Genomic DNA, 18,510 nt, shown 5'->3' with positions numbered 1-18,510 from the left:
CAGCTGTCAAAAAAAAAAAAAAGCAGTCCAAGAACTGTGAATGACTTGACTGTTCTCAACACTACAATGATCCAAGACAATCCCAAAGGACGATTGATGAAACATACTAACCACCTCCAAAGAAAGAACTGATATTGATGGAACACAGACTGAAACATGCTATTTTTCACTTTAATTTTTTTCTTTTATTCAAGTTTTCTTGTACAAAATGACCAATATGGTAATGTTTTACATAATCACACTTGTACAACCCATATCTGATTACTTGCTGCTTCAGGGAGGAGGGAGGGAAGGAGAAATAAAAATTGGAAGCCCAAACTATATATAAAAATATTTATTACAAAAAAAAAAAAAGCAGTCTGTGTCAAATGGTTAGAGCCAGGAAGTACCGAGTTCAAACTCTACCTCAGAAACTTACTAAGTTTGTGGTTGCAGACCAGTCATGTAACCACTGCCTGCTTCAGTTTCCTCTTCTGTACAATGGGGTTAATAGGATCTCACTTCCCAGGGTTGTGGAGAAAAAATTAGATGGTATTTGTAAAACAGTATATAAATGCTATTGTTGTTGTTGTTGTTAATAATAATAACAATCAGTAAAAAATAATAGTAACAATAATGATGATGATGGTGATAGAAAGGCCGCATGGGGCCCCAGAGATGGATGGTCAGGGTCCTAGGTTGCAGGGCAGTGGAGGGGAATGGGGGTGCGCCAGAAGAGGGAGGAGAACTCCACCCCTCTTCCACCTTCCCTTCTGGCTTCTCCCAGTTAGGGCAAGCCACCCTCCCAGTTCGCTCTATCTTCCCATCTCTCTCCCCCCTCTCTTTTCTCATCAAGTTTCTTCCTGTTTCCTTACCTTTGATTAACATTTTTATTCAAAGTTTTGAGTTTCAAATTCCATCCCTCCGGCTTTCCCTCCCTCCCCTCCCCAATCCCTGAGGTGATAAACAATCAGATACAGGTTATACATGTACAATTATGGAAACCATTTCCATATTTCTTCTTTGTCTTTGAAACCACAGTGCTTTAGCACAGGTGGCTGGCATGCATAACAAACAATAAATGTTCATTTAATGGATTAGTTGATTCCCTTTTCCTCTCCCCTTCCCCTTTCTGCTTCTAATAGTCCCCTCCCTTCTCCCTTCCCTTTTCTCCAAGCCTGACCTCCACCCAGGCTCTGAGTTTTTCCCAAACTGAGAAGACATAAGAGCTGCCCACAATAAAGGAATGGGAGTGTATCTTGATGCACCCAACCTCGACCCATGATCAGCAGAGCCAAGCAATCCAATACCCCAGCCAATCAGAACATAGATCATAGTTTAACCTCACAGAGGCTGGGCATTAAGAACTCGGAACCTATGGATCAGCTTGGAATCTGAAGGGATTTTTTTAGTTCATGAAGTAGCTCCAAGGCATAAGAAGGGGGTAGGATGTTTTCCAATCCCAGAGTCACTTCTAAAGAGCTCATAGAGTTCTCTGATGTGTGTGGGATGGGAGATCTCACCCACAGTCTGCCTTTCTAGTGACAGGAGTAACATCAAGGCTTTTGCTAGAAATGAAACAAGCCCTAGCGCCAGGAATTTGGGGTCTAGCTCTGTTTTCCCCTGTGGACATTACCAATGCCCTCTGGATAGCCATCTGGCACTGGTGGACGCCACTCAAATTCAGGCCAGCCCAGGACCTCGCCATTGATCTGATTCTGTTGCTGGAGCCAGACGGTGAGAGGCTCGAAGTATTCCAGAAGAGGTCCTACATCCATGGTCTCTGAGCCCGTTAGCCCCTTCAGCACATCCTTCCAGTGCTGAGAAGCACCTGCCTGCAACACCTCCCTACAGGAGACACAAGGGGCTCAGGAGGGATCTCCAACATAATTGATCTGCTCTGTCTCTCAAATTGGGGTTCTCTACATTTCTGGTTGCTTAATTATGGAAGCCAGACTATGAAAATACATGGGCTCTTTTAGGGGATAAAAAAATTGAGAATGTCAACTTAACCATTACCTGTGCAGTAACTGCTGCACAGTCAAATAGCATAGGGGATAGAGTGCTGGGCCTGAGTCAGGAAAACCTGAGCTCAAATCTGACCTTACTAGCCATGTGACCCTGGACAAGTCATAAACCTTCGTTTGCCTCAGTTTTCTCAACTGTAAAATGGAGATAATAATAGTACCTACCTCCCAAGGTTGTTAGGAGAATCAAATGAGAGAGTATTTATAATGGGCATACCACAGTGCCTGGCACCTAGGAAGTGCCATATAAATGCTTATCCTCTTCTCTTCCCTTTTCCTACACTGGTTATGCCTATCTACTTACAGATCCAATGGACGTATAAACCACAATCTTCCCTTACACTTTCCACTTTTTTTTTTTTTTGGCAGGGCAATGAGAGTTAAGTGACTTGCCCAGGGTCACACAGCTAGTAAGTGTCAAGTGTCTGAGGCCAAATTTGAACTCAGGTCCTCCTGAATCCAGGGCCAGTGCTTTATCCACTGTGCCACCTAGCTGCCCTCCCCCCCAATTTCCACTTCTATGGAGTACCATGCAGTCCACTTTATTCTCCCTCTTCCCCTCCATGACTCTCCCACACCCCTGCCAAAGCCTACCTGAGTTTGGCACCAGCCTGTTGAGATTGGTAGATGTCACAGTGGTGTAGGGGCCCGGTGTGGCCTGCCTCAGCACACAGGGCTTTGTGGAACTGGAACTGAAGGACAAAACTCACAAAATACCTGTGGACACATTTCTTGGCATCATTGGAGGTACCCATGCTCTGCTTCCACTTCCTGTCTATCACAGGCTAAGATGGTAAGGTTCAGGGGGAATCCAGGTGAATGAAGGAAGAACGTGGATCTCAGCATCCCTCCTTCTTCCCTCAAACTCTGGGTCAGTCCCTATCCTCTGCTACCTCCCAGATCTTAGTTCTGGGCTGGGTTCAATGAGGACTCAGTGGCCTAGAAAATACAGTAAGGATAGGAGGGGGGAGAGGAAGAGGATGGAGCAAGATTGCTGTACCTGATATATGGTGCTGCAGATGGGACATGAAACTTTGCCCCAGCGTCAAAGTGAGTTTCATTCCGGGCAATGGGAGGGCAAATGCCCTGGTATTTAATCCTAAAAGGAAAAAAAAAAAGGTGATTCATTACCCAAGGGCATAGGAGTTTAGGCTGAGGTCTGGACACAGGAGGCTAGGTGGTGCCACAGTGCATGGAACACTGGTCCTGGATTCACGAAGACCTGATGTCAAATCTGGCCTCAGACGCTTACTAGCTATGTGACCCTGAGCAAGTCACTTCACTTCTGTCTACCTCAGTTTCTTCAACTATAAATTGAGGATAATAATAGCACCTTCCTTCCAAGTCTGTTATAAGGATCCGATGGGATATTTGTGAAGCACTTTGCAAACCTCAAAGTACTATGTGATAAAAGCCTGTGGCTATTTAGTATTACTAAGTTTGACTTTTGTAGAGAAAAAGCAAGGTGGCTGAGGCAGGGTGGGAATAACAGAAACAGCCCTGCGTTTGAAGTTGGGGACATGTGGATTGGAATCTCAGCTCTGACACTTTGCTATGTGGCCACAGGCCAGTCACTTGAACTCTCTGAGCTATCGTTTTCGCATCTGTAAAATGATTTCATTTTTCCTTTTTTTGGTTGTTTTGGGGTTTTTTTTTGCAGGGCAATGAGGGTTAAGTGACTTGCCCAAGGTCACTTAGCTAGTAAATGTCAAGTGTCTTGAGGCCGAATCTGAACTCAGGTCCTCCTGAATCCAGGGCTGGTGCTCTATCCACTGTGCCACCTAGCTGCCCCTGCTTTCATTTTTAAAACCTTAAGTTTATATGGCTTAAATAGCCCTAAGACTATTGGGACACTATGTAGAACCCTTTAAACTCTGCCAAGTTCTTTACACAGGTTATTTGCTTTAAACCATGCAACTACTCTGTTAAGTTAGCCACTTCAGGAATTATCATTTACACTTTACAGATGAAGAAACTGAGATTCAGGGGGCAGCTGGGTGGCACAGTGGATAAAGCACCAGCCCCGGATTCAGGAGGACCTGCATTCAAATCTGGCCTCACACACTTGACACTTACTAGCTGTGTGACCCTGGGCAAGTCACTTAACCCTCATTGCCCCACAAAAAACAAAACAACAACAACAAAACAAAGAAAAAAAAAACTGAGACTCGGAGAAAGTCGGTAATCTGCCCAGGGTCCCATAGCTGACAAACAGAGGAAGAATTTGAATCCAGGCCTAGCTGATTTCACATTCAGTAGTCTGGTGGAGGGAAGGCTGGAAGGATAGGGAGGAAAAGGCATGGGTGAGAGGTAACACGGGAAGGGCAGCAACTGGGGCAGCAACCTGGAGGTTTCTTGGCTACCCAGAGTGACTCTGCCAGGGAGGAAGCATACAAAGACAGGGTGGTAATTTTTCCTGGGTACTTGCTTACCGAAGGTACCACCAGTCGTAGTTGTACTGGGATGGAGTTGTGACCCCACTGAAGACCCTCCAACGCCACTGGTCCACCAGGTAGCCAAAGGGCAAGAAGGCGATCTTTCCTAGTGCCATCTTTAACAGGTAGTTAATATCACCTTCTGAAAGACAGGTGTGGGACAACTGAGGGTGGGAAGGAAGAAAATGACAGGATTTAGCACCCCCCCCACACAGTTGGCCTCAGGAGAGGGAAGAGTCAAGAAGAGGTGTGGGGGAAGGAAAGGGGCAAAAGGATTATAATGTTTTCAACCGGAAGGGAGTGCCCTTGTTTCATTTTATAAAAGTGATAAAAGAAAGGACCAGAGAGATTGGGTGATTTGCCCAAAGTCACACAGGTAGTGATGGCAGAGCTGGATTCCAGATTCCAAATTCAGTGTTCTTTTTGACTGTGCCCACTCCTTCCAACCCTAGCCCCACCTTGGGCTGTACTATGTGATGACCGCTGCCCTTCACTCTTCCTGTTCTCATGCCCAGCACTCTCTGAGATTCACTTTTTTTTTTTAACCAGGGTCTCTGAAGCTAGTAATAGCATGAGAATAATGGGGGGGGGCAGGGAGGAGGTTGGGATAGGGGGGAAGGGTAGAGAGGGCAGGAGGATCAGCCATCAGGGCTGGGGATGAAAGGGGAAGTGAAGAGCTCAAGTGACCCTTCTGATCCCGTACCATTGTCATTAGTAACATTGTCTAGCAGGCCGATTTTGTGTAGGTGGGCGGGTGTGGAAACAGATAGGGCTAGCACATCCCCAATGGCCTCGTGGAAGCCAGGGTTGGCTCCTGCTCGCAGGGAAACAGGCAGATCTTTGTACTGAAGGTAATATTGCACATGGCCCATCTCGTGATGCACGGTAGACAGCTGGTCCATGGTCACTCTTGTGCACTGCTTAATCCTGGGAGGGAGAGAAGAGGCATCAAGTTAAGCAGAGAGAGGCCTAGTTAGTATGGAACTGGACGACAAAGCTGAGAAGGGAAGACCACACAAGCTACCAGGGAGAAGACAATGAAATGTCATGTTCCTTTAGCCCAGGGATTCTTAACCTGGGATCTATAGGCCCTCAGAGTCCATGGATAGATTTTAGGAAGCCCAGGAATTAAAAAAAAAAATATATATATATATATATATATATATATATATATATATATATATTATGATAACTCTATTCCAATAGAATTGGTTTCCTTTGTCATCCTATGTATTTTATCTTATGCATTTAAAATATGATTCTGAGAAGGGGTTGTCCATTGACCTCACCAGATTAACAGAGGGGTCCATAACATAAAAAACAGTTCAAAATTCCTGCTTTATTCCCTGAGTGGGAAGTAGTAATTGCTGCATGCACATAGTGGATCCCAACCCTTTCTGTCACATGTCCAGGAATATGTTAGGATTTCCCAGGGACCCCACCCCCTGAATATACCTACTACCCCAGCTAATGGTAGCCTCAGCAGGTAGGGGGTAGCTAGTGGATCTATCTGGTAGATTTTCTTATTCCTCCCCAATGCCAAAGAATCCCTCCACCCTGTAGGAGGAAGTGCACCTAAAATCTTTTCTGTTGTTGAAGTCCCAGGCAGAGGCATGGCATACCACCTCTCGCCCATCATCTGGCTTCTCCAACATGGACTCTGCCCAGAACTCCGGAGGCATAGGCAGCAGTCCCAGAGATGTGAAGAATTCTTCTGCAACCCGGAACATGTGTGTGGCATTCCAGCCCTGGGGGTGGGGTGGGGTGGGGTGGGGTGGGAGAGAAGCACAGAGCATGGGTCAACTACAGCATACCCTACCTCTAACATCCCCAGAGCAGAGAGAGAATCTACTCTCTCACCATCCTTTTCTCTCATCTCACTTCATGATTCCCCTCAATGCCCATTACAGAACTGAGTCTCCTCTGGCCAAGAAGCAGCCTAGGGAGTATCATCAATGCTCTTGCCTGAAGCAGGGCACAGCACAGGGCTCAGTACTGTGGTTTGCATCTACAGCCTTCCCAGACAAAGGGTCAAATTATTTACTGGACAAAGAAATAGACAAGATGGAGCAGGATTCACCAATAGAAAAGGCTTTCTTCCACCCTCCAATTGGGGGATGGAGAAGGTGGGGGTAGCATGCTCACTGAGGGCAGAAGGCCACTGGTCTACCAATCCTAGGGTCTACCAAGACTAGAATCTTGCCCACATTATACTAAGACCTTTGTTCCCCAGGTCTCCAGTTAGGTAAGGACCTCATATCCCTTACTTGTTCTTCTCTTTGTTCTTGATTACCTCCCCTCCTCTGACCTCATCCCTTATCCCCAGGCCTGATGTTCTGCCCAATTCTGAGTTCACCCTTGTTTTTCTTTCCCTGTCCCTGCCACCCACCATGACCACAGGACTTTCAGTGGAGGTTCTCCCAGGCACTTCAGAAGATTCTATTTGGGAAGAACCAAACAGAATCAGCCAGAGTCTAATCATCCTGCATTTCTCAGAAGTATGCCTACCTTCTGCACCATGGTGTTGGTGACATCTAGATTGGGCTTGTCTGGGAAGGGAACCATCATGTCATAGATGTTTCCCCAGCTCTGTGCCCACATATTTCCTGCAAAAGCAAGCAAAGAGAACCAAAATTTTACACCCAGTATCCACATTACCAAGGCAGGCAACACCACCTATGAGCAGCAAATATCATGGCTGTCTGAGTTAGGGGCATAGTAGAGGAGTGGGGCCAACCTGGTATTCTGGGAATGGAGCAAGGAAAAGAACTCACAGAATCTGGGGATCAATCTCACATTTCCCTGAAGATCCTAGGAGGCTCAGGCTTGGCAGGAGGCCAGCATATGTTCAGGTAGGAAATGCTAGTTTCCTTTCTGAACAGGGCAGGGTCCTTCCCTTGACACCCTGAGAAGGCCAAGGTCTTCAGGACATCTACCATAACTACTGTCCCTACTCCTGGCATCCTGTCTATGTCATTCTTCTCTCCCTCCCCTACCCAGACATTCTCCAGCCACACTCTCTGTGGAAGATGGGAAAGCGGTTGGTCCTTACCCAGTAGATGAGCAGGGATGGGACCCTGGAGATTGATGTACTTTTCCCCATAGCGGCGGTACAAGCCACGGCGCACAAAGGCGTGGAGATTCAGGTAGAGCGGCTCCAGCTGTTGGTACAGTCGCTCCAGGTCATCCACGAATGTAGACGAGTCATACCAAGAACGCCAGTATGCCCCTGTGTCTTCATAGCCTGCCAAGGAAATGCTTTCAGTCCAAGGGTCTTCCTGCCTCTCTACACCCATCCCCAGGTGATACATGAACCATCTCCACTGGAGGATTCACCAAGCTGACAAATTCACTTCCTGGGGCTCAGGATGAGGGAGGAAGGGGCAGAAGGAAGGAACCTGGCCCAAGGCCAGAAGCATAAGGAGAGGGAGTTTAACCAATACCTGATTAAACCAGCTGTAACAGAGTCTTTGAGAGAAGTGGAGGTATCCAGAACATGCTAGTGACATTGGGATCTGTAGTTCCAGAGGGAAATAGCATCCTCCTCCTACACTGGGAGTGCCTGAGGGTTTGGGTTTTCAAGGAGGAGAATAAGGAGGGGAAAAGGGAGAAAGGCGGGGGGGGAGGGAATAAGCATTTATAGTGGCTGCCATGCTCCAGGCACTGTGCTAAGTGCTTTGCAGATGTTATCTCATTGTCTCATCAAAGGCAGACAAGGAGAAAGGGACTGAAATGGCAGAGGTGTAGGAGAAGGGTGTTAATTAAGCCAGGGTGGGCAGCATCTTTGTCTATCTGGGCAGTTAGCACAGAAGTCACCAGAATGTGGGACCCATTTGTTTATTTATTTATTTATTTGGTGAGGCAATTGGGGTTAAGTGACTTGCCCAGGGTCACACAGCTAGTAAGTGTTAAGTGTCTGATGCTGGATTTGAACTCAGGTCCTCCTGAATCCAGGGCCAGTGCTCTATCCACTTCACCACCTAGCTGTGCCCCCCCCACCCTGTTTAATTATTAGTAAATCCAAGTCATGGTAAATTACCTTTTCCATTTTTCTTTTTCTTTCTTTCTTTCTTTCTTTCTTTCTTTCTTTCTTTCTTTCTTTCTTTCTTTCTTTCTTTCTTTCTTTCTTTCTTTCTTTCTTTCTTTCTTTCTTTCTTTCTTTCTTTCTTTCTTTCTTTCTTTCTTTTTTGTGGGACAATGAGGGTTAAGTGATTTGCCCAGGGTCACACAGCTAGTGTCAAGTGTCTGAGACTGGCTTTGAACTCAGGTGCTCTATCCACTGTGCCACCTAGGTGTCCCATATCTGTCCTTTATTAAGGAAAATGAGGGGGCAGCTAGGTGGTGCTGTGAATAAAGCACTGGCCCTGGATTCAGGAGGACCTGAGTTCAAATCCAGAATCAGACACTTAACACTTACTAGCTGTGTGACCCTGGGCAAGTCACTTAACCCCAATTGCCTCACCAAAAAAATAAAAAATAAAGGACAGATACCTAAATCTTTTTGTTCTTTTAAGGTTAGTTGCTGATTTAGACAATACTTTAAAGCAGATTTCCTCTTGATAAGGATGGGATTGGTTTTAATTGCTTCTCTATGCCCTAAATACAAATGAGGAGGCAGCCAGTGGCTAGCTTGAATACATAGAATACAAAGATCTACATCTGTGGCCATACATAACAAGTTTCTTTAACCTTCATTTGTGTAGTAGGAGAGAATTTTATTATCATTTTATTAATAACTTTTGTTTTATAAGCTTCTGAAAACAGCAGGGGAAGAGATCCCTATTCAAGAAGAGAAGAGTTTAGAGACAAGATCATAGTCTTTTAGGGCTGGAAAGGACTTCGGGTTAAAACCATGATCTGTTCATAGGCAGGCTGAGTCATTTAAAATATGCACGCTTTGAAATATGGGTGTCAAACTCAAATAGAATCTGAAAGCATTAATGTATACACAAGGATCCCTACAGCTGCATATTCACTTAGTTTTAAAAAATATAACATTATCTATTGGGGGGGAGGGTTGTATATTTTATTTTGTTAAATATTTCCCACTTACATTTTAATCTTCAAGAGGGGCCTGTGTTTGACTCCCCTGTCTTAGATTATTTCCAGTTTCTGATGCAATGGGGAGAAGGGAGTAGTGACCAAAGCAAGAAGTTGTATCCCTGAGCTGATTCAGGGGGATGAGATAAGAAGGATATGGGAGGATAAACTCCTCTTTGCAGTTGAGAGGACAGAAAACTTTCTTCACCCAAACTCTGCTCGTTACAAAGAAAAAAAAAATTAAAGTTGGACAGGAAGCTGAGTGATTTCTTCTCTAGGAATCACAGCATCTCAGAGTCTTCATTTCACCATCAGGATATGTGTTATCTCCTGTTGCATGTATTTGTGTGGTATCCCTATCTATATTGTAAACTCCATGAGGCAAAGTGTATCTTAGGCATCTTTGTTTCTGTCTACTGTTTAGTGTCCCAGCCACCTCAGCAAGCCAGCATGCAGCGATGTGCCAAGGAAGAGGCACTAATGTGGTAGGAGGTGGGTGATGGTGGTAGAGAGACAAGAAATAACTCCATCAAGGTTCCCAGAGGTTCAGGACTGACTCGGAGGGTTGAAGACAAGACTGGAGCAAGAGGAAGGACAGGAAAGATAGAAAGGACATACTCACCGTCCAACTTATAGGCCTCATTGCTGAGATTGACAAAAGCTTCATATTCAGGTTTCAGAGGAACCCCTACTGCATTGTGCCAGCCCTCCCAGGCAAACAGCAGCTTAGTGTAGCTTCTCGAGGAGGCCAAGATCTCTGTAAGCTCTGAAACACAAATGGGGTGGTACAGGATGCTCTGGTACAAGTGCTCAGGGCATCTTGACTGCCCCAATTTGGGCAATGGGGCTGACACTTCTTCTAGCCCCCAGAGGCATTCACTACTGCCACTGTCCTATTCAAAATGTCCAATTATAAGTTGTACTTACTAGTGCTATAGAAATTGGGCTACAAAGTCCCTACCCATGGAGGAACTTATTTTTGCTCTAGGAATGGACAACAAAGACAGATGTAAAGAACATACAGAAAGGCAGATACACACACACACACACACACTGCATGAAACAGACTTGAATCCCTCTAACACTTGGTATGTGACCCTGGCAAGGCTTTATCTCTCTGATCCTCAATTACAAAATGGGTATGAGAGGCTCCATGGCTTGGTAGATAGAGGCCTGGCTTCAGAGTCAAGAAGTCCTCAGTTCAAATCATGCATGCCTCTGATACATACTGTCTGTGCAAGCTTTGGTAAATCAATTTACCTCTCAGCAGGTGACTCCAACACCCTAAATTGACAATCTGCCTTGGCAAAAGTTTCTTCGCAAGGGTTTCTCTCTACACGGATGAAATCACAGGTCAAGATCCAAAAAAAAGGGGGGGGGGAAGGTAGGGAATATTTTATTTGCATTCCCTATATCGGACAGTTGCAAAGAAAGTGCTGTGTAACTTGTAAGGCTTGCTAGAAATGATTTATTATTATTAATTCAGAAACCAGATTGCAAAAATACAGCATGGAGGACACAGAAGGGATGAATGAATAACTATGGAGGTGGAAAGCAGTAAAAGGAAAAGGTTAATCAGGATCAGATAAGTGAGTAAATCAAGGGGACAAATGTATAAGAACCACTCAAATGAAGGGGATTTGAGGGGACTGGAGATCTTGGAGAGTGACAAGGACGCATCCACTGTGATGTCCCTGGGAAAGAGCAGGGAAGAGGGAAGAAGACATACAAAGGGGTGGGACTATGGATGAGGTGGTCTGCCTGAGAGTGGAGAAGGGGGTGAACTAGCTACTCCTCTGCCAACACCTTTCCTAGCCCATAACCCCGCCAGGGTACTGGAGACATGATGGTTTGTCTGTCTCCACCCTTTAGGGCCAAATATACTCCCCTCTGTTCTCACACAGAGAAAGTAGCCCCGTGGGAATTAAGTTTTCCTGTTGGCTCTGCCAAAATTAGAGCTGGGGGGAGGGGGTCCTCAGAGGGGAACAGGTACCTGGTTCCAGGGCCCAGCAGGTGGCAGTCTTGTTGGGGAAGCAGACTTTGGTTGAAGAATATATGCTGGTCATTTTGCTCAGCAAGGTATTGTACTGGCAAGAATGGGGAAGGGGGGTGATAAGTCAGAAGAGTCCTCCTTTCTCCCTCCCACCAGAAGAAGGTCCACACAGACCTGTAAGTCCCCCTCCCCCACTTTCCCTCAATCTTTATACTCTACCTACCACTTACCGTCTGTCGCTGGTCTATGGGCAGATTGGCTGGGCCCAGGGTCCTCACAGAACTGATGATCTTGTAAAGCTGGGGGTCCGTGAAATTCTTCCAGATGTGGTCATAGAGCGACTTGGCTTTCTGACCCCAAGCCTCAGTGAATTCTTGATACAGTAGGTCTGCTTCCTCCTGTGGTAGATGGGAAGGTCAGGGGTGGAGGACTGAGGTAGAGGGTTGGATCGTTTCTAGAGAAATAGTCCTTAGAGATCAACGTAGTTCAACTACCTAATTTCACAGGTGAGGAAACTGGGAACTGGGGAAAGGGTGGGAGATAGGGTATGCAATTGTTACGGGCCCAGGGAACCCCAGAAGTTCTCTAGGGCGCATCAAAGAACCTTCTCCTTGAAAAACTAAACCAGAGGACAGATAGCCTAGAGAGGTAAGTGGAACCAGTTCAGACAGAGCTAGTTTCAGGACCCCCACCCTTCATTCTAGTCTCCCTCAACCCTGGGACGATAAGATTAGGTGTGGCTTCTTCCTTTGTGTCTGGAGAGATGGTTTGGGAAATCTGTAGCCACCCCTCATCCAAGTCCTCCAGCCACCACCAGTGGGGGATAATCCTCCCTCACTAAAGGAACTTTCCAGTCAGATGGTTACCCCCATCAGTCCTCTATAAAAGTACCTGCCAGATTGTTGGTGGAGCTGTGAACTGATCCAACCATTCTGGAGAGCAATTTTTAATATGCCCAAAGGGCTATAAAGCTGTGCATACCCTTTGACCCAGCAATACCATTCTTGGGTCTTTTCCCCAAAGAGATCATAAAAAAGGGAATAGGACCTACATGTACAAAAATATTTATAGCTGCTCTTTTTGTGGTGACAAGGAATTGGAAATTGTGGGGATGTCCATCAATTGGGGAATGGCTGAACAAGTCGTGGTATATGAATGTAATGGAATACTATTGTTCTGTAAGAAATGATGAGCAGGTGGAGTTCAGAGAAACCTGGAAGGACTTGCATGAACTGATGATGAGTGAGATGAGCAGAACCAGAAGAACATTATACACAATATCATCAACATTATGTGTTGATCAACTGTGATAGACTGGATTCTTCTCACTAATCTAACAGAACAAGAAAGTTCCAAAGGAGTCATGATGCAAAAGGCTCTCCAAATCCAGGAAAAAAAAAAAAAAGGAACTGTGAAATATGGATGCTGATCAGACCATACTATTTCTTTAGTTTTTGGTGATGTTGGTTTTCTGATTTGAGGTTTTTCCTTTGTGCTCTGATCCTTCTCGTATAACATGACTAATGCAGAAATATGTTTAATGTTATTATGTATATATAACCTATATCAGATTGCCTGCTGTCTAGGGGAGAGGGGAGGGAAAATTTTGAAATTGTAAATCTTATATAAACAAATGTTGAAAATTATTTCTATATGTAACTGGAAATTATAAAATAATTTTATTTTTTTAAAAAGTACCTGCCATTCTCCTGCTCGAGGAGATTGGTATCTCAGACCCAAGTGCTTTGTGCCTGCCATGCCTCTCTCCCCATGAGAAGTCCAAGGATTTCTCTTGGTTTCCCTCCCCTTCCCTTCCCTAGCCCCGAAATAAACTATCTTATTCTAACTGCTTTTCTGTGCAAGAGGGTGTAATTCTTTGATTTAAATTAATTTTAATTTTTTTTTTTAGTGAGGCAATTGGGGTTAAGTGACTTGCCCAGGGTCACACAGCTAGTAGATGGTTCAGTGTCTGAGGCCGGATTTGAACTCAGGTACTCCTGAATCCAGGGCCGGTGCTTTATCCACGGCGCCACCTAGCCGCACCCAAGGGTGTAATTCTTTAAAGAGGAATTCCCAAGGACCCCAAACCCCTATCCCCTACCCGAACCTCCTACCCCATTATCCCCATGACACAATGATCACTTTCCACCTGGTAGAGACTTAAATTTTCTTGGTCTATCACTCCAGGAGAGAAATGTCTTTCGGAAGGAGACCTGGACCTCCAGGGCCTTTCTCTCGGGTTGGCTGAACTCGGGGTGGGGTGGAGGGGCGCGTTGCTCTGCTTTCTCTCGCTATGCCTGGTTAATTACCTTTAGTTTCCCACCTCCCCGACATCCCTGCTTGCTTCTACCTGCAGGAGGCTGCTAACTCCCGGGGTGGGAGGTTGGGGTGGGCGGCACTTTTGGTTAGAGTGAGCCGGCCGAATAGCAGTAGCAAGCGGAAGACAGAGGTCCAGGCTCGCAGCCGGGCTGAGAAATGCCCCGCGGAGACACAGCCTGGAGCTCACGGGAGGCTGAGCGTGCCACCCGGCAGACGCAAGCTGGGCTCCTTTCCCGGGGCAGGGATCATAGGCCCACAGAAGACGCAGCGTGCGGGCCAGCGATTGGCTGCCCTGGCCCTTCCGCCAGCCCCCCCACTGCGGCCCCCCGAAACACCTCCCCGGCCTCCTCCAACCGCCTGCCCCAGAAACCCTCACCTGCCGCTTCGCGTTCTCTTGGGTGATGTTGACTTTGTAAGCCCAGCTGGCTGCGGTTTTCTCGTACAGGATGATCTCCGCCGTGGAGTTGTAGCTCTGGGCAAAGAGCTTCGCCCCGGCCTCGTCTGTGGCAAAGTCCCCGGGCATCAGCTCGGTGGGCAGGGCCTGGGTGGGCGGCAGGAGCAGACAGGTCAGCAGCAGGATGAGCTGCCGGACCAGCGGCCCCGGGCAGCCCCGGGCAGGGATGACCATGGTCCCAGCTGCGCTGAGCCGCGGCGCTCGCTCGCTGCTTCGGACGCGCACTGAGGCTCCCGCGTCTCGCCTCTCCAGTGACTGGGCGGATTATAAAGCCGGCCACCGCTGCCCCTAGGCACACCCCCACCTCTCCGCCCTGCTGCTCTTCCTACCCAGCTCCAAAGTCCCCTTGGGCCTCGGGTTGGTTTGGAAAGAGAAGAAGAGGGCGGGATGAGGGGGTCTGGCAGAGGCCTGACCCCTTTCCTGCCCCGCCCCTCCACAGAGCCAAGGGCAAGGAATGAGGGAGGTGGGGAAGCAGGGATCGGAGGAGGGGCGGGAATCACTAGGTGAGAGTAGGATTTAGATTAGACACAGGCCTGACTAACAAAGATATCCTTTGTGCCTGTTTGCCCACCTAGACTTCTCTATTCCAGGGCAGAGCTATGGGGGTTGTAGGGTGGGAGGAATCTCTGAAGAGGGAGAGAAGCACCGTGCGATGATAGATACTGCAAGTGCTGCCAGTGCCTTCTCGGTCTCTCCATGCACTATTGGACCCCAGTGGCCCAAATCCTTAGAGGCTCAGCTCCGTTCCAGCTTCCTCCAGGAAGGCTTCCTGCCACTCTCTCTTTTCCCCCATAGTTGCAGCCATAGTAGTCTCTCACTCACAAGCTCTGATGAGCTCTTAGAGTTTAGGGTTGAACTTGTGTTGAGTATTAGAAGTATTCTATTGGGTCGGGTATTTTAGAAGCTGAGAGCATCTATCTATCTGAGGGTCCACCACAGGAAGGAAATTGAGGCCGAGAAGGAAAGTGACTTGGCTAAGGTTATTCTAGTCCAGATCTTCTTTCCCAATCCAGGGCACTTTCTATTATACCAGTCTTAATTTATATTCCATGGATTTGTACATATTGTTTGTTGGGGCGGGGTGAGCAGGAAGTGATAGTTTTCTTCAAGTTATTTATGGAGCAAGAATTACATCTATTTTGTCTGGTGTGTATGTGTGTACGCGCACAGGTGCGCACCCGCACCTGCAGAATCAGGAACAATGGGTAGAAGTAGCAAAAACTTCTATTTTGATCTTGTCAGGAAAAAATTTCCTAGCAATTTAGAGCTTAGGGATCGGCAGACTGAGGAGGTAATTGCTTCCTTTTCACCAAAGGTCTTTAAAGCAGAGGCTGGAGGACAATTTATTGTATATCACTAGTCATCATGTATTTACTAAACACTCAGTCTGTGCCAAGCACTGTGCTAAGCAAAGGTAATACAAACCGTTTGTTGAGGAATAAAGGGTCTTTAAATGAGATAACAGGGTAGCAGACCTCCCACCTTGGGGGATGTACAATGGATTTCCCAACTAAAGAGACCCATGAAAAAGTTTTTCATAGTTTTAGGATGAGAAGAGGAGACAGCATGAGGTAGCAAGGCTTGATCATGAGACCCCAGTGGTTGTTGTCTATCCGGACAAGGAAATTCACTTCATTCTGGCTGTTTTGCCCTTCATGTCATGAATCCTAATGGAAGGGAGCAAGGACATTGGCAGCTGAGATCCAGTTTGGGCTGGACTCCCCCACAAGGCAATATCCTTGGGGGACTTGGATATGGTTCAGCTCAACCTAATCAAGAGAAAATATCCTAAGAGTAGGAATGTGAGGACATTACTGAAATTCTGACATTGTCATGATAGCTGAAAGGTTTAGGCAGTCTATATTATAATCGGTATTAACAATTTTCTGTCATTCTGTTAGCAATTATATTAACGGTTTTGTCACTGCTATAAGCAGAAACTTAGTTCTTGTCCTTAAGGAGCTTACATTCTAATGTAAGACTACATGTTAGATGTAAGGCATAAGAATAGACAGCTAAATGGTGCAGTGAATAGAGAGCCCTGGGCTTGGAGTCAGGAAGATTTGAGTTCAAATTTGACCTCAGATACTTGCTAGCAAGTCACAACCTATGTTTGCCTTAGTGTTCTCCTCTGTAAAGTAGGGATCCTAATAGCACCTGCTTCTTGGGGTTGTTGTGAGGATCAAATGAGATAATTGTAAAGTGCTTGGAAAATAAGTGCTATAAAAATGTTTATTGTGATTATGGTTATCCATGAGGTAAGGGAACATATAAAAGGAAGCTGAAGGGGGCAGGGTGGAGAGACTAAGGTACACCCAGAGAGGAGGCACAGTAGAGGAAGTCTGGGTCATAGTCTGGAGAGAATGTTGTCTGTGTAGGGATTTCTTTGGAGTATGGGCTAGAGTACATAGAGGCTGAAGTCCCTCCCAACTCTAAAACTCTGAGATTTTCTGATTCCAAGTCCAATCAAGCTCTGCACCATGCCCATCAATGACGCCAAGGCACTGATGCATTGTTTTGATGCCCCAGACGCGTCCTTATAAACATCCAAACAAACCTTACAAAGTACATTCCTGGAAACATAGTAAGTTTATAGACTGTTAGGAGAAAGGAAGGATGTGCCTTTTAAGTCTGTATTAACATCCACCCGCCATTGTAGCTGACAGGAGTTTTGGTGGCTTTTTATTTACTGTTGCAGTCACTGTCTATACTGTTCTCTTGGTTCTTCTTCTTTACTCTGCAATTCTGAGTAAATTTTTTACTCTTCTGTCTTTAATCCTTTGCCTGTTCATTGCCCAGCCCTGATTAAGGTTCCTTCACTGCATTTCCCAAGTTCCCCTTTCTTCCCCTCCCATTGCTCCAATCTCCATTTCCATCTCCATCTCCATCTCCATCTCCAATTGACAATTTCTACCCTCAAACCCTTCAAGTCTTCTTTCCTCTCCAACCAGCAGCACTGGCTCCTTCTCCTACCCCCCTACCTTTGCTGCTAAACCATACTTCTTGGTCCATTGGGTAAGTCACTTGGAGTTTTCTTATCTATAAAAGGAGGATGATAATGCTAACAATGGGTCCTTAGGGGATTTTTGAGAGGATCAAATAGGATAATGTTGAGGGACAAAACTTTGCAACCACAACATGCTCCACGAGCTATTATTTTGTTGGGTTGTTTGTTGTTTGGTTGTTTTCAGTCATGTTGGGCTCTTTCTGGCCCTGTTTAGGATTTTCTTGGCTATTATTATTTATCAGATATCATTATCATTTTGGAAGGAAGGGAGAGGTTATCTGAGCTCTGTGGTTTCATCAGTGTAGGAGATTTCTGGAGAGAAAGCTCCCTCTCTACCAACTATTCTGCAATTTACCATCTTAGAGAGTGACCTGGGCCACTAAGAGGTTTGGTGACTTGCCTGGGGTCACACAGAAGGTATATATCAGTTTTTCTAACCTTGAGGCAAACTCTAGAAACCATCATATGCTACCTCTCTGCAGCTGTTATTATTTTAGTACCTTACATGCCATAGAGTCATTGATTTCTTTCTCATGTCTAACCCCAAATATTTCTGCTATGGGGTAGTGAGTAGAGCACCAGACTTGAAGTCAGGAAGACCTCAGTTCAAATCCTGATTCAAATTTTTACTTGCTATGAGACCCTGGGAAAGTCATTTAAAAAAAAAAAATCTCTTTCTGCCTCAGTTTCCTCATTTGTAAAATGGGGATAATAATAGCACCTTCCTCCTAGTATTGTTGTGAGGATCAAATTATGTATTAAAGATATAGCACTTTGGGGCGGCTAGGTGGCGCAGTGGATAAAGCATCCACCCTGGATTCGGGAGTACCTGAGTTCAAAGCCGGCCTCAGACACTTGACACTTACTAGCTGTGTGACCCTGGGCAAGTCACTTAACCCCCCATTGCCCCGCAAAAAAAAAAAAAAAAAAGACATAGCACTTTGCAAACCTTCAGTCTCTATGTAAATGTTAGCTGTGGTCATCATGGTCATCCTCCTCTTCCTCCTTATTATTGTTTCAGTGACTCCTATGCCCTAGATTCAGTAACTTCATGTCTTACCCTGTGAGTGAGATTTTATCCATTCCTTACCAACATACGTGATTCAAGCTTCAGTAGATGATAATGAATTAAGACAAGTTACAAATGCTTGGATCAACATGTCTTCTCATACACTACAGTATCCTGCTATACACGTTTGTGGTTAGGATGGACCAATCAGCATAAAGGTCAGATACCCAAAATAGCTAATCTGGAG

General features: G+C 45.9%; 1 protein-coding gene across 1 annotated transcript; it reads right to left on the bottom strand.

Moving 5' to 3' along the window:
* Positions 1-247: 247 nt before the first annotated feature.
* On the bottom strand, positions 248-14,768 carry LOC122755370 (angiotensin-converting enzyme-like). The gene is made up of 12 exons (XM_044003714.1): positions 14,170-14,768; positions 11,705-11,872; positions 11,475-11,568; positions 10,104-10,247; positions 7,494-7,685; positions 6,950-7,047; positions 6,017-6,189; positions 5,145-5,368; positions 4,439-4,583; positions 3,007-3,105; positions 2,601-2,723; positions 248-1,827 (listed from the first exon to the last, which is right to left on the bottom strand). Exons 1-12 carry the CDS (start codon positions 14,419-14,421, stop codon positions 1,587-1,589), a joined length of 1,953 nt encoding a protein of 650 aa, XP_043859649.1. The 5' UTR covers positions 14,422-14,768; the 3' UTR covers positions 248-1,586.
* Between the last annotated feature and the right edge of the window lie 3,742 nt (positions 14,769-18,510).

Source organism: Dromiciops gliroides, chromosome 4 (genome assembly GCF_019393635.1).
Source record: "Dromiciops gliroides isolate mDroGli1 chromosome 4, mDroGli1.pri, whole genome shotgun sequence".
NCBI lineage: Eukaryota > Metazoa > Chordata > Mammalia > Microbiotheria > Microbiotheriidae > Dromiciops > Dromiciops gliroides.
The sequence above is the reverse complement of the archived record's forward strand: the minus strand, read 5'-3'. Positions and strand labels throughout refer to the sequence as shown.

What these genes read in the sequence shown, in the direction of transcription:
- LOC122755370 (XM_044003714.1), bottom strand. Translation starts at nt 14,421, where the DNA reads ATGGTCATCCCTGCCCGGGGCTGCCCGGGGCCGCTGGTCCGGCAGCTC. An exon ending in CTGCTGGGCCCTGGAACCAG is followed by an intron (nt 10,248 to 11,474) that starts GTACCTGTTCCC and finishes TTTGTGTTTCAG; the next exon opens with AGCTTACAGAGATCTTGGCC. An exon ending in TGAGGCCTATAAGTTGGACG is followed by an intron (nt 7,686 to 10,103) that starts GTGAGTATGTCC and finishes TTTCCTTGGCAG; the next exon opens with GCTATGAAGACACAGGGGCA.